The sequence below is a fragment of the Bufo bufo genome, chromosome 10 (assembly GCF_905171765.1).
Source record: "Bufo bufo chromosome 10, aBufBuf1.1, whole genome shotgun sequence".
Classification (NCBI taxonomy): Eukaryota; Metazoa; Chordata; class Amphibia; order Anura; family Bufonidae; genus Bufo; species Bufo bufo.
The window spans coordinates 16,120,884-16,135,759 of NC_053398.1; the positions used below are offsets into that span (position 1 = coordinate 16,120,884).

At 48.7% G+C, this 14,876-nt stretch overlaps 1 protein-coding gene across 1 annotated transcript in view; it reads right to left on the reverse strand.

Annotated features, from left to right (window-relative positions):
* LDLRAD3 (low density lipoprotein receptor class A domain containing 3) overlaps positions 1–13,077 on the reverse strand; it is a 131,133-nt gene extending 118,056 nt beyond the window's left edge. Inside the window, exon 1 of the mRNA XM_040409660.1 lies at positions 12,863–13,077. Coding sequence (XP_040265594.1) covers positions 12,863–12,965 — 103 coding nt within the window. The 5' untranslated portion in view covers positions 12,966–13,077. The remainder of the gene's footprint in view (positions 1–12,862) is intronic.
* Between the last annotated feature and the right edge of the window lie 1,799 nt (positions 13,078–14,876).

Sequence of the window (14,876 nt, forward strand, 5' to 3'; positions counted from 1 at the left end):
AGGAGGGCCACGGACACCCCTTCAGGTATTTTAAGGCAAGGACAAGACCCACGGAACCGCTTTAGCTCTGCCAATGTTCACGGTTATGCTTTTCCTAAGACTCCGGGGAACCGAGGAAAATGTGAGATATGAAAAAAATGAGAGCAAAAAATTCTCCTGCCTTTTAGAGACCATATTTTGTCACATTGGGGACAGTATTCTAGCAGTCAGCGCCGGCGTAAAGATCCATTTTTGATGAGGCCAACCTACGGATGGGCTAAAAAAGTGACAACCATGAATTATTGGAAATGTGTTCAAAATAGTTGTCACGCTTTTTCCTCGACCTTTCCTCGCAGGCCTCTCACGTGCTGAGGTAACGTGCTTCATCACTTGACGATGTCATCTGTGAAAAACGGACCGCATGCTGATTGCTCTGTTCATTTTATGGACCCATTAACTTGAATGGGCGAGTCTTGGGGTGGAAATTGGACCAAAATAGTTCATGGTGAGATTTTCTCTGCATAAACCGACGGTCTGTGAATTACCATATTTTTCGCTTTATAGGACGCACTTTTTTCTTCTTAAAGTGTGGGGGGGGGGGTGGCAGTGAGTCTTATAAAGTGAATACTAGTGAGCACTTTTCATTATGGAAGCGTTACTAGTATGCAGTAGTCGCGGGCAGCGATGAGTAAAGCGCTTCTACTGCTGGCTGTACTCACCGCTCCCTGCGTACAGGGAGCGGAGAATGCAGGAAGAGCGGCTGGACGTGTCGCCGCTGTCTGGAGAGGTAAGTTCATTTAGTTACTTTTCGTCTGATCTGAGGTCTGATATTGGGGTCATATCTGAGGTCTGATATGGGGCTCTGATGAAAAAAAAAAATTTCCTCTAAATCCTATTATAATCCGGTACATCTTATAAAGTGAAAAATATGGTAAATTGCTCATAAGAATCAGCCCATTGAACTTAAAATGTCAGTGTAGTGTAGAAAGGATAGGAAAATAAAAACTGCTTGTCTTAATAAGCCCTAAGGGTACCTTGACGATACTGCGCGGCCGAGAACTACATTACGAAAACTGCATGCCGTTTTAGTGTGAATCGCATCCAGCCTAAGCTGATGACAGGCCTCCGGATTAAAAGGCTGGGTCACTTGACCGGACCGAATAATTTTTCTAAAATCCCTATGGAGCGGCTCCGGTACCAGCTGAGCGCTGTGGTCAGCTCAATACACTCACAAATCCTCATATTCATGAGCTCCCGTCTCTCTCGCCCTCCTGATGCAAAAAATGCGGCTCGGATGCGGAACCAAACCAGGTTCGTGTGAATGCGCCCCCTTATCCTGTAAGGGTGAGAAAATATTCGTTCCAAAGAATCAATCATAAGCCCTTGTAACCTCTACAGACTACGGCCCAATATCTGCCAAGCTGTGCTGACGCGCGGTCTCCATCGTATAGGAAGCAGCGATCTGTAATTCATTATGAAGAATAACTCGGGAGCGGCGGTGGGGTCTTAATCACAACAGACACAATTACAGTTGTTATTCCGCCATTCAGTGCGCACAATCTACCTGCAAATAAAAAAAAAATCACTTTGTTTAATCCACTTAAGTAGGTGCATCTATTAGATAGGTAGGAGTTTAATTAAAATGACAAGAGTGAGGCGCCGGCGGCGCCGTGAAATGTGAACACATGAGGCATCGCGCAAGAAAAAAAAAAAAAAACACTGTCTTAATGAGAAATATGAAGATTTCCACCAAACAGGAGGTATTTATATGCAATATTCGTTCACCCCTTCATGGCTGAGGCACAGCACCCATCCGTACCGTGGGGTACGCGCAGAGGATTTTGTTGTGGACCCTTAGGCCTCCTTCACACCGTCAGTATTTGTAAGCCAAAATATAGAAGGAGAGAACGTCTCTCTATTACGGTATATCGTTTCTCTGTTGGTTCCACTACAGGTTTTGGATGAAAAATACTGACCGTGTGAAAGAGGCCTTAGGCCCCTTTCAGACGAGCGAGTGTCACGCCTCGGACTCTCAGCGCAGCTCCCGTCCTGACCTTCCAGCACTGCCGGGGTCGCATAGCATTATATTGATTTATGATGCTATGTAACCCTTAGAGGTCTGGAACGTATTGGATAACACTGACATAATGCTGTCAGTGTTATCCAATACATTCTAGAACTGTAAGGGCTACCCAGCATCATAAATCCATATAACGCTATGCGACCCCGGCAGTGCTGGAAGGTCAGGACGGGAGCTGCGCTGAGAGTCCGGGGCGTGACACTCGCTCGTCTGAAACCGGCCTTATAAAACCAATTTTTCCATCCGTTTTCTAGGATGTCTCCTAGCAACCATCCGTGAAGAACAGATCGAACATGACTTGAATGGATGAGTCTAGGGCGAGAATCGGACTGAAGTAGCGCATGATGCGTTTACCACTGGTCTGGGTAGAAAATCGGACATGTGACTTTGCCCATGGAGTATAATGGGTCAGTGCTCAGCCACGTGCTGCCTCTTCTCACTCGGAAAGCACCCGGATATGAACGTGGCTGGTGTGAATAGGCCCAAAACCTGGCAGATTTGCCATACAGGAGTTTGGGAAAGCTGGAAGAGCTGGATATGGCTGGGAACTACCCAATATAGCTGCAATGATATTTTCTATAGGGGCTGCCCTCCAGCTTTACCAGCCAAAAGCAGTGAAACCCGACTCGGGAACAGATCAACTTGCTGCTCAGGGATCTGGTAAAGCTGGGTGGTGTCCCCTTTAAAACCTCAAAAAGGACAAGCACCAGCAATATCTGAAGGATGCTTTGTCCACAGCCGGGTACACTGCGATATTTCCTTCCCGGCGGGGACGGCGTTCAGACCGAGTTTCCATGCAAGGATCAAGTTACATGACGAGGACTCATTCATGGACTGGATGTCAACAGTCACTAAAACTGTGAATACCGCAGCGAACGATTATTATATTGTTATTACCGCCCAACATGTCGGAACAGAGCACCAAAAGAAGACTGGCAGCCGTCAGGGGAGAGACTGTTCCAGCAATGGAAAACCCCTGCACCGCAAAAGAGGAGGCGTACGGGACTACAAGACCCAGCAAGCCTGGCCCTGGTCAGATCATTACCAAAGAGTCGAAAATAAACAGCTAGGAGGTAGAAGGTTACGCCTCATCCTATACGCTGCCTCCACTATGCACATTAAACACAGCAAACCACATTGGGGCACAATTATGAAACCGTGTACTTCAGTTTTCTGGCATCAAGAAGTTGTAAAATTTCGCCGCAAGCCCCATTTTACTGATCCTGAGTTACATCCTGTATTATACTCCAGAGCTGAACTCACCATTCTGCTGGTGGAGTCACTGCGTACTTACATTACTTATCCTGTACTGATCCTGAGTTACATCCTGTATTATACTCCAGAGCTGCACTCACTATTCTGCTGGAGGAGTCACTGTGTACATACATTACATTACTTATCCTGTACTGATCCTGAGTTACATCCTGTATTATACTCCAGAGCTGCACTCACTATTCTGCTGGTGCAGTCACTGTGTACATACATTACTTATCCTGTACTGATCCTGAGTTACATCCTGTATTATACTCCAGAGCTGCACTCACTATTCTGCTGGTGGAGTCACTGTGTACATACATGCATCCCAAGCCCCTTTCCAATAGGCCCCTTTCACACGAGTGTGATTTCCGCTCAGGTGCAATGCGTGATGCGAACGCATTATGCCCGCACGGAATCCGGACCCATTCATTTAAATGGCTCTATGTACATGTGCGTTGGTTTTCACACATCACTTCTGCGTCGTGTGAAAATCGCAGCATGTTCTATATTCTGCGATTTTCACGCAATGCTGGCCCTATAGAAGTAAATGGGGCTGCTTGAAAATTGCATCGCATCCGCAAGCAAGTGCGACTGCGATGCGATTTTCACGGATGGTTGCTGAGAGATGTTGTTTGTAAACATTCAGTTTTTTTATCACGCGCGTGCAAAACGCAGTAAATCGCATTGCACCCGCGCGATAAAAACTGAACAACTGAATAACGCAGTTTTCACTGAACGCATCCGGACATATTCCAGACACGCTCGTCTGCAAGGGGCCTATAATCCAAGTCTGTAGCCGTGTGCCTAGACAATATCTGGGATTTTTTTTTCTATTGAGGTCTATGGGAGTTCTTATTGCCTGGTACTAAAGGGATCAAACTGGCACCAGGAGATCTAATGGTGGCCATATACATGATAGATAGGATAAAGGACGGCTCTCCCCTGGCTCAAGATGGCAAGGTGCACCAAACAGATGTCGTACCCCGATCACCAAGAGAAAATTGTAATATAGAATATAAGAGTGCCCATTCTTTTCTATATTACATATACATGATAGACCTGGCCAACAGCCACCTCACCCACTCTACATATGCACTCAGACCGGCCGAGCATGCATGTGTTCTGAATGAGGAGAGGGGAGTAAGTAAGCCGCTGTCTGGAGCCTTATCCGTCCTAAGAACAAAAGATTAGGATTGGGCTGTGTGATTTCAACATGCCCAATCCTAATCTTGGAGGCCCCATACCCATCAGCTGGTTGGCCGGTCCTGCTGATATACATGCACTGTGTATGGCCAGCTTTCTTCCCTCCTGAAGTCTACAATGCTGCGTTCTCCGCAGGTAGGCCGCGTCCAGTCTTTCTCACAGGTAAAGCTTTTGCCGGATGTTGTGACTAAGACTTTTCCGGTAACCTGTCTCCCAGAATGTAACCCAACAGGTAGAATAATGTCTGCACAAATCAGGAACGAGACAGACGCCAGACGCTTTATACCTGTCATCGCCTCTGCACAACGCCCCACCGAACCTTCCCCTCGTATCCAGAGGTCGGTCGGGTGGTGTTCACACTTGTCTGCCATTTGGCTTATTTTCCAACATCTTCTGACACCAAGAAGAGCGACACACGCTAAAATGGTTTGATCTCGGCTGGCGAGTCTGATCAGGGCAGGTGCTGGGGCATAGAATTCCAGTCTGCCCAAGTGCCAAGCAGAGGGACGCGAGTCCGTGGCCCCTGGGCTGTCTTTACTGCACGTCTGATCCTGGCCTGTAAACTTCCTGCACGTGCAAAGCTGCAGCCAATGACTGGTCTCAGCAGTGACGTGACCCGGCGGTAACGTGTCACTGGGGGGGGCACTGCTGAGACCAGTCATCGGCGGCAGTGGTGCACAAGACTCCGTCAGTGCAGGAAGTTTATAAGTGAAGACAGCCTGGGACCCACAGAGCCAGAACCCCAGGTCCAGCTGGGTTGGGACGGGGGTAGGGATTAAAAAAACAAAAATCATGGACAACCCCTTTAGGCTTAATGCACCGCCACGTCCGATCCACATTTTTTGCAGATTGCACGCGGATCCATATATTTCTAAGGGACCGCAAGCAATGTGGACAGCACACGGATGTCACATCCATGTGGCAGTTCCGCAAATTATAGAACATGCAGACAAGAATGGACACGAACAGCCGGACCAGAAGATGAAGGGTTGCGTGCATGAGGCCTTGCAGGGCTGGTCCATTGTTCCACAAATAAAGCTCAATCGCTACAGGACCAATAAGCAAATATAATATTTCTAATATACTGCGTATTTCCGTTTTTTCAACATCTTCAAGATCTATGCTTGCTGTCAGTGAAAGGCAACATACGTGCACATTCAGAGGCTCAGAACTGGCCCTGACCCCTATACACTACAGACGAGCGGTATCGGCCTATAGTCTACGACCGGACACAGACCGGTGTGGCTGCTGAGCTCAGCTCACAGGGGATAGACTGACACACTGTAACAAAATAATGTGCAAAAGTCGGACTAGGTCAGGATGGATTTCCTGTGCGAGGAGGGCTGCACGACGGCTCAGCGATTAGCACTATTGCTTCGCAGCATTGCAGAAGGTGACATAGAAATAAAATATTTCCATTCACAAACAGCAAGCAGTGACTTTGTAAAGGGTGAAGAACTGTAATAAATTAGAAAGCTGCAAAAAAATATATATATTTTGGAGGGGTGAGCTCAGCCCCCACGTGTTCTGCAAATAACCCGGTTTCATCTCCCTCTTCACATCCTAAATATAAAAAGCAATTAACAGCTCCGCGGCTATCAGGCGCCCGCGGTCCTGACACGGATTCTTCATCCCATAGCGGCTGCAGCATACGGCTCTGTTCACATCTAATATATCCATTGTCCATCAGCGGCGCTGGATCCATCACTACGAACACCAGTGCCGCCCAGCAAACCCCCCTGACCATAATGGGCCCCAGGATATTACGCTGCTCTGTTCTGCCACGGAGGCCCCTAACAGAACCTCGAAAGCCTCATTCACACGTCAGCGTTTGGTCAGGACGCATGCACATGAAAGGTTTTTTTCCGTACCGTTTTTTTTACACGTCCGTATGCGGAACCATTAATTTCAACAGAAATTACTCCGTGTCCGTATGTCTGTTCCGCAAAAAAGATAGAACCTATCCTATCCTCGTCCATTTTGCGGACAAGGATACACAAAAAAAAAAAAAAAAACAGATGCAGCGCGGATGTCACACGTGTTTTCCAGACCACAAAATACATATGGTCGTGTGTATGAGCCCAAAACCAAGATTGGAGCCTCCGCAGACATAAGATATAAGGGCTCGTGCACACGACCATATTTTCTGTCCATGTCTGTTCCGTTTTTTTTTGCAGACTGTATGCGGAACCATTCATTTCAATGGGTCCACCCAAAAAAAATGGAAGTTACTCCGTGTGCATTCCGTTTTTGTATGTCCGTATTTCTGTTCCGCATTACGGACAAGGATAGTACTGTTCTATCAGGGGCCAGCTGTTCCGTTCCACTAAATACGGAATGCATACGGACGTCATTGGTATTTTTTGCGGACCGGTCGGGTGTATGAGCCCTAAGGGAAAGATCTGCACCTGTTCTGTGTTTAGAGCCGCACCCGGTTTGGGCTCAAAATCACTGATGGAAATCACTGACCAAACACTGACGTGTGAATGAGGCGTAAGGGCTCATGCAGGAGACCGTATGTATTTTGTGGTGTGCAAAACACAGAACCGCAAAAAAAATGGATGATATCCGTGTTGCATCTGTATTTTTCGCGGATCCATTGTAACATTGCCTGTCCTTGTCTGCAAAACGGACAAGAATGGGACATGTTCTATTTTTTGGGAGGAACAGACTTGCGGGCATACGGATATGGAATGCACATGGAGTCATTTCCGTTGTTTTTTGCAGCCCCATTAAAATGAATAGTTCCGCATACAGGCTGCAAAGAAAATGGAGCGGACACGGACAAAAAAATACATTATACACTGCTCGTTTCCATGGTTACAGACCACCCTGCAATCCATAAGTGGTGGCCGTGCTTGCACACTGTAGGAAAAAGTGTCAGCCTTTCTGGTGGCAGAGAAAACGGGAGCGCACATAGGCCGGTGCTTTTTCCTATAGTGTACAAGCACGACCACCACTGATGGATTGCAGGGTGGTCGTAACCATGGAAACGAGCAGCGTATAATATGATAGAAAAATGCATCCAGCCAGCAAAGGAAGCAATATGGAGAATCACAATACATTAGTAAGTGGCTTGATAAATGCCATTTGCTGAAGTGAGAGGACCCCTTTAACTGCTTCTCAGCACCGGCCTCCGTCATCTTCTCTCCTCAGCCGCTCGGTGGTGGAAGACCACTCCCCTTTATCTAAACTCCACCCACTTTCTAGTGGCATTTACAAAGTGATAAGAAAAAGCATTAGGCCTCATGCCCACGGCCGTTGTTCTGGTCCGCATCCAAGCCGCAGTTTTGGCAGCTCGGATGCAGACCCATTCACTTAAATGGGGCCGCAGAAAATGCGTACAGCACTCCGTGTGCTGTCCGCATCCGTTGCTCCGTTTCGTGGTCCGCAAAAAAATATAACCTGTCCTACTCTTGTCCACGCTTTGCGGACAAGAATAGACAGTTATATTAAAGGCTGTCCGTGCCGTTCTGCAAATTGTGGAACGCACACGGACGCCATCCGTGTTTTGCGGATCCGCAAAACACACAACGGACGTGTGCATGAGGCCTTAAACAGAAAATAAATCAAAATTGCTAGAATACGCTAATACTTCATGATCGGTGGGGGCCCAACTCCGGGATGCCCACCAATCCGGAGAATGAAGGGGTCCAGACCCGGGTCCGTTGCTGCCGCCCCTCCACACAGTGACGCTCCAGCCCCCTGCACGGCCAGGTTAGGCTGGACCCCCACCGATCATAAAGTAACAGCAAACGCTAGCTATCACTTTATCAGATAAGACTATCCCGGGGTCTTCACCCAGTGTATTGGGGTCACTCAGATACCCACACAAGTCAGCAGTGCTGAGTGTGCGCTCATACGGTCGCACAGCATCTCCTCTGCTATTCTCAGACCGACACTATGGCCAATAACCACAAACACAAGCTCACCATTAAAGGGGCTGTGTTACAGTATGTGGGGGGGGGGGGCACCTGACCGGCTGAAACCCCCACCATTCATGAGAATCAGTCGGACAGCAGGTCGGGCATGTCTGCTGCCGCGCCGTTCATTCTCTACGCACTGGGCACTGTACAAAGAACAAATAGAGTGCCAGCTCACATGTGCAAAGTGTCGCTCCATTCATACAGGGGCACAAGACCCCAATTCTCGTGATTGTGAGGGGCCCCAGCACTCAGACCCCCACAGGGTTCAGCAACCTTCTGCATTCCAGCTGCTGTGAAACTACAACTCCTAGCAGGCACACCTACTGGGAGTTGTAGTTTCAGAACAGCTGGAGTGCTAGAGGTGGCTGACCCCGATCACTAGTTCGTTCCCTGCTGCGACCCCTTTCATATAAATCATCAGTCTAGCGGTTTTTCAGAAAAGCTGGGTAATAACCAAAATGGCTGCCCGTAATCCAGCTTTCCCAGGCTCCTGAATGGCAACTCTTCAGTGGCTGCTTGGAAGCCTGACAACGCTGACCGTTTATTTCCACGTATTTAGAAGTGGTGGCGATTCTGTAGGACTGAGCCGGAAGCAAATGCAGGGAAAAAAGCAAATAGCGTAATCTCAGGGATTATAACCAACTGATTGTCAATGGCGGAGTCACAGGGCAGCCCCAGATAATCCCCTGCTCACAGACGTCAGGAGGATCTCCAAACATACGCCTCCGACAGCGCCTCCAGTGATGCCGCCCATAGGTCCCTGCAGAGTCACCCATGTTATACCAGCCTGGCAGAAGCCAAAAGGGCAGACCTTTGGTGCCCATAGGGTTAATGGGGACCTATGGACAAGTTTGATGTGTGCATCTATAGCAGGGATGGCCAACCTGCGGCTCTCCAGCTGTTGTAAAACTACAATTCCCACCATGCCCTGCTGTAGGCTAATAGCTGTAAGCAGTCTAGGCATGCTGGGAGTTGTAGTTTTGCAACAGCTGGAGAGCCGCAGGTTGGCCATCCCTGATCTACAGCTTTCCGGGCACATATGCCTTCATAATAGAAGTCTATGGCCAGCATAGCTCTTATAGGCTTCCGTGGTGCGTGCCGTCATAGAAATCCGTTATGGTCCATGGTAGCGGAATCCATAACCGGATTCTTAGACTTGAGAACACAAGTTCGCTCATCACTAAATATAAGACTAAACTACACTGAAGAAAATAGTTGTAACCAGTATCAGGATCTCCGCTTGTTGTCAGTAAATACGATCACCATTTTTTATATCCAGATGCTAAAGGCGGATTTAGACAGTCCGACGGAGCGGCCGATTGTCGAGAAGGAAGCGTTCAGTGAAGGAGACACGTGTACATGCAGCGATCTCCTCCACGGCTATAGCGATCCCTCGTCCTCATACATGATCATGGCTTCTGGGCAGTTTAGACCGCACAATCTGCTGTCCAGAAATAACGACTGGTGGTGCCAGCACAAAGGACAGGATGAAAACGCGCGTCCGTCAGGTGATCGGCGGCACATATAGACGGACAGATTATCAGGAATCGGTGTTCACAGGGATGGTTGTTCCCGATAATCTGGACGATTAAGCTCGTCTAAATCCACCGCAAAATGGGTCCGCATCCATTCCGCAATTTTGCGGAACAGGTGCGGACCCATTCATTTTCAATAGGGCCGGAATGTGCTGTCCGCATCTGCATTTGCGGATCCGCACTTCCGTTCCGCAAAAAAATAGAACATGTCCTAAAATGAAAACACATACGGACGTGTGAATGGACCCTAAAGGGGGCGTCTCACTTCAGCAAATAAGGCCTCATGCACACGACCGTAGTTCTGGTCCGCATCCGAGCCGGAGTTTTTGCGGACATTTTTTTTTGGGCCCTCAAAAAAAATATAACATGTCCTATTCTTGTCCGTTTTGCGGACAAGAATAGGCATTTCTACAATGGGCCGCCCGTTCCGTTTTTTGCGGATCCGCAGTTTGTGAACCGCAAAAAACTGAATGGTTGTGTGCATGAGGCCTAAGATGTATTATTATTGTATTGAAAGTTAATACCAGGCACTTACTAATGTATTGCGATTGTCCATATTGCCCCCTTTGCTGGCTGGATTAATTTTTCCATCACATTATACGCTGCTTGTCTCCATGGTTACGACCACCTTGCAATCCAGCATCGGTGGTCGAGCTTGCACACTATAGGAAAAAGTGCCTGTGTCCCTGGTGGCCGGGACTATGAGAGCGCACGTAGGCTGGTGCTTTTTTCCTACAGTGTGCAAACACGGCCACCGCTGCTGCATTACAGGGTGGTCGTAACCATGGAAACGAGCAGTGTATAATGTGATGGAAAAATGAATCCAGGCGGCAAAGGAGGCAATATGGAGAATCACAATACATTAGTAAGTGCCTGGTATTAATTTCCTCTACATGATAAATGCCACTTGCTGAACTGAGACGACCCCAATAAGAACCTGAACAAACCTCAAAGGGTTTAACAGCCCAGAGTTTGTTACAATTGTTTCCAGTCTAAACAATTCTCAGTGAGCTACAATGTATCAAACCGCGAGGACAGCCTGCCCCAGCTCACAGAGGATAGCCTGGCCTTGACACTGGGGTAGCAAGAAGGTTTCCATTCACTGACAGAAAGAAATGTCATTCTCTTGCACCAAAGGTAGGGTACTTTCACACTTGCGTTGTTGGATTCCATCAATCTGGACGCAAACGGACACCATTTGTAGACGGATCTGTCTCTCCGGTTGTCATCCAAAAAACGTATTTATCTTCTTCACATTTTTAAAGGTCTGCGCATGCATAGACTGTAAAACCGGATCAGTTTTTTCCAGGACACTTGGGGCCGGATGCATTTGGAATGGAAAATAATGCCGGCATTCCGGCAAGTGTTCCGGAATTTTGGACGGAGAAGATACCGCAGCATTCTGCAGTATATTCTCCATCCAAAAATCATACAGTCACGGAACTGAAGACGTCCTGATGCATCCGGAACGGATTGCTCTCCATTCAGAATGCATGGGGATAAAACTAATCAGTTTTTTTCCGGTATAGAGCCCCTAGGACGGAACTCAATACCGGAAAAGAATAACGCTAGTGCTCTTAGCCATGCAGATTCAGCCTGGTAGTCATTGCAGCAAGAACCCCGACACCTCAAGAGGTGATAAGGGAGAAAGACTAAAAAGATCCCATCCTCCAATAACTACCCAGCACGTGTCCCATGTTACAACCAAAAAAAATCTTTCAGTGCACCGTGGGCGGGGCCTCTCCATTCGGTGCAACTGACTTCCACTGCCGGCTCTTAATTACAAGATTATTTAAAGGGGCTGTCCAAGATTTTGATACATCCACATTGAAACGGCGGGGGTCTGACACAGTGCACCCCTTCCTATCTCCTGTTTTAAGAGGCCGCTACCTCTTAGTAGGTGGGTGACGTCACGCTCATCCGTCACATGACCTAGGCGCTCCCCCGTCACATGACCTAGGCGCTCCCCCGTCACATGACCTAGGCGCTCCCCCGTCACATGACCTAGGCGCTCCCCCGTCACATGACCTAGGCGCTCCCCCGTCACATGACCTAGGCGCAAGCGAATGGGCTGAGCTGCAATACCTCGCGCAGCACTGTCCTTGGTAAGCCGAGAGGAGACCATAGTGGCTGATCAGCGAGGGTCCCAGGTGTCGAACCCCCACTGATCTGATATTGACGACCTGTCCAGAGGATACATCATCAATTCAGAATACGGGGGGGGCGTCAAGCTTTATCCTCAGGATCCGCAGCCTCCACATCGCAACTTTCCACATTATATAGTTTCTATAGGAGATGAAAGCATTTCACCAGCCCCCAACCAACCCCCCCCCCCCTCTTTCCACCCCCAGCCAGATGTGCCATTAAGTCAGGGGTCCCTGACAAAAACCACAGGCTGCAAAACAATTCAGGCCCCACTTTTTGGAGTTTCGATACAGTAATTGAGGGGGGAGGGCGGTCGCCCCCCAGTTAGAGGCCGGAGAATGAGCGGGCACCTCAATGTAAAGAGCGAATGGTGCCCACATGAGTAAAGCAGGTGCCCAGCGAGCACAAAGAGGCCACCAGAAACCTCCAGAGGAATAATCTGTATTGCTATAGAGCCAACATATTCCACAGCGCTGTACAATCAGGGGGTCCATGTACAAACACTGGCATAAAGAACATAGAAACAAGACTGTACAGACCCCCCAAAACAAAGATGGCTGTCTGGAGGGGCCCCTGCAGTGAGGGGGGCCACACTGGACAATGCCATGTAGATTTATAAGGTATAGTCTATAGAGTAGGAGGGGCTTATGCATGCACGTGACACACGTGGGAGGGGTGTGAGTTGCAAAAGTCAGCGCACCCCCCTCCCCATATCAGCGCCTTTAGTGTTTACTTACCTACGGAGCCCAACATGAGACAGAGGAGCCACATGTCCCGGAAAGCAGGGGCGGCCCGGCCTCTGGTGGGGGCCACACGCTGCCCGGGCACGGCTGTATCCATTCAGTATCACGGCGGCAGCCCGGGACTCATCGTGCCCTTCCCCTGGAAGCAGATCCCCCGTGTGTGTGCGGGTGACACGGCCAGTGTGTGTGCGTGAGAGGAGAGCCTGGCACATGCGCAGTGAGCGCGGCCAGGGCTGCATCTCCTACAGACACAGTACACAGCGCCGAGCCCTGTGACGAGATAGCCGGCTGTATACTCGGCGCTGCTGCCCCCGTGTGATCTGGAGAAAACCCTGCGTTACTCTGCTACAGCCTGGTTCACAGTCGCCCATAGCAACCAATCAGAGCCCGGCTTTCATTTTGTAACCTGCCTTGGAAGAATGAAAGGGGCGTTTTGATTGGTCGCTTGGGGCAACAGCCATAAGGCCCATAGATACGCCCATGTCTGTAGGCCACAATGTTAAAGGGGTACTCTGACCCCCGGGAATATGCGCATGCAGACTCTATAATGCTCTAAATAAAAAAATATATACTTCATTTAAATTGTTCCGTGTTCCCCTGCGCCATTGGTGCCATGATCCAGTGGACCAGGCGTCATTGATCTGCAATGCAGGAATTTGACGCACTAATAAACACTTTTGCCCGGTTCTCCGGGATTTTGATGGTCTATCTGACAATCAACTGTTCTGTTGTAAACAAAACTACACAGCTCCAGTCCATTGCTGCTGGTCGGCCGGGTGTAGGACCCCCAGCCCCCCTCAGATCTCATATTGATGGCATATGCTCACATCACAATTTAATGGACAATCCCTTTAAGACTATGCTCACATGTAGCAGAAATTATGAAGATTTTCCACTTGGATTTACAGGTGGAAAAAATCGGTAGCGTATTACAGCAGCAGCAAAGTGGATGAGCGGGTCCGCAAGACACGGGCACCGGCCGCGTGCACCCTGCATTACGGATGCGGACCCATTCACTTCTTCTTGTGATTGTTAGGGATCCTAGCAGTCTGAACCCCACCAATCAGATCCCCTGGATAGAGAATAAGTCTATTTGGTAAATCTATAATGTCTGATAAATGCAGCTCCCTCTTCTGGGACCCCCAACTATCTCCAAGACAATGGCCCCCGTGGGGGCCCACCCGGCCCAAGCATGCTGGGCTGTTTCTGTGACAGCTATAGAAGTGAATGGAGACATGTGTGGCCCCCAATCCATTTATTCTCCATCTGGACGTGGCTGGATTCACGGATGTTGTGGTGAGAGGTGCAGGTCCCAGAGGTGGGATACGTAAAACCGCAGAATGCTACGGTTTTATCTCCGGCCCAAAAAACTGAACACTTGCCTGAATGCAGGACCCGACATTTTTTTCCATAGGAATGTATTAGTGCCGAATCTGGCATTCAAAATACCGGAGGCGCAGACCGGAAAAAATTTTTAAAAAATAAATGCCGGATCCTTCTACAAATGCCATCAGTTGGCGACAGAACTGCTTGCTGGATCACTCTGCAGAAAGTGTGAAAGTAGCCTTAGCCTGTAAATACGTCATACATGTCTAAGGTGGAAGTGCCCCTTTAAAGGGATTGTCCCACGAAAAATGTTCTACAGTTTTTAAACCAGCACCTGGATCTGAATACTTTTGTAATTCCTTGTACTTAAAAACTTAGCATAGAAACCCAGTTGTTTAATAAAATATATCTGTATAGCGCCACCTGCTGTTTGTTTGTTTTCTTACTTCTTTGTCCTGGCCGCACATGCTCATTTTTATCCTTCAGCTGCCTCCTGAGCTGTGATAGGCAGAGCAAGGGCACGCCCCTGAGCTGCAGCACAAAGGACACTCCCCTGAGCTGCCAGATTGATATAAATCTAGCAGAGCAATGAATGGGGAGATCTCTGGATCCATGTGAGGTGCAGGGCTGGTTCTAGCTTTGTTAGAAAGAGAGTGTGCACTATATGATGTCGGATTTTCAT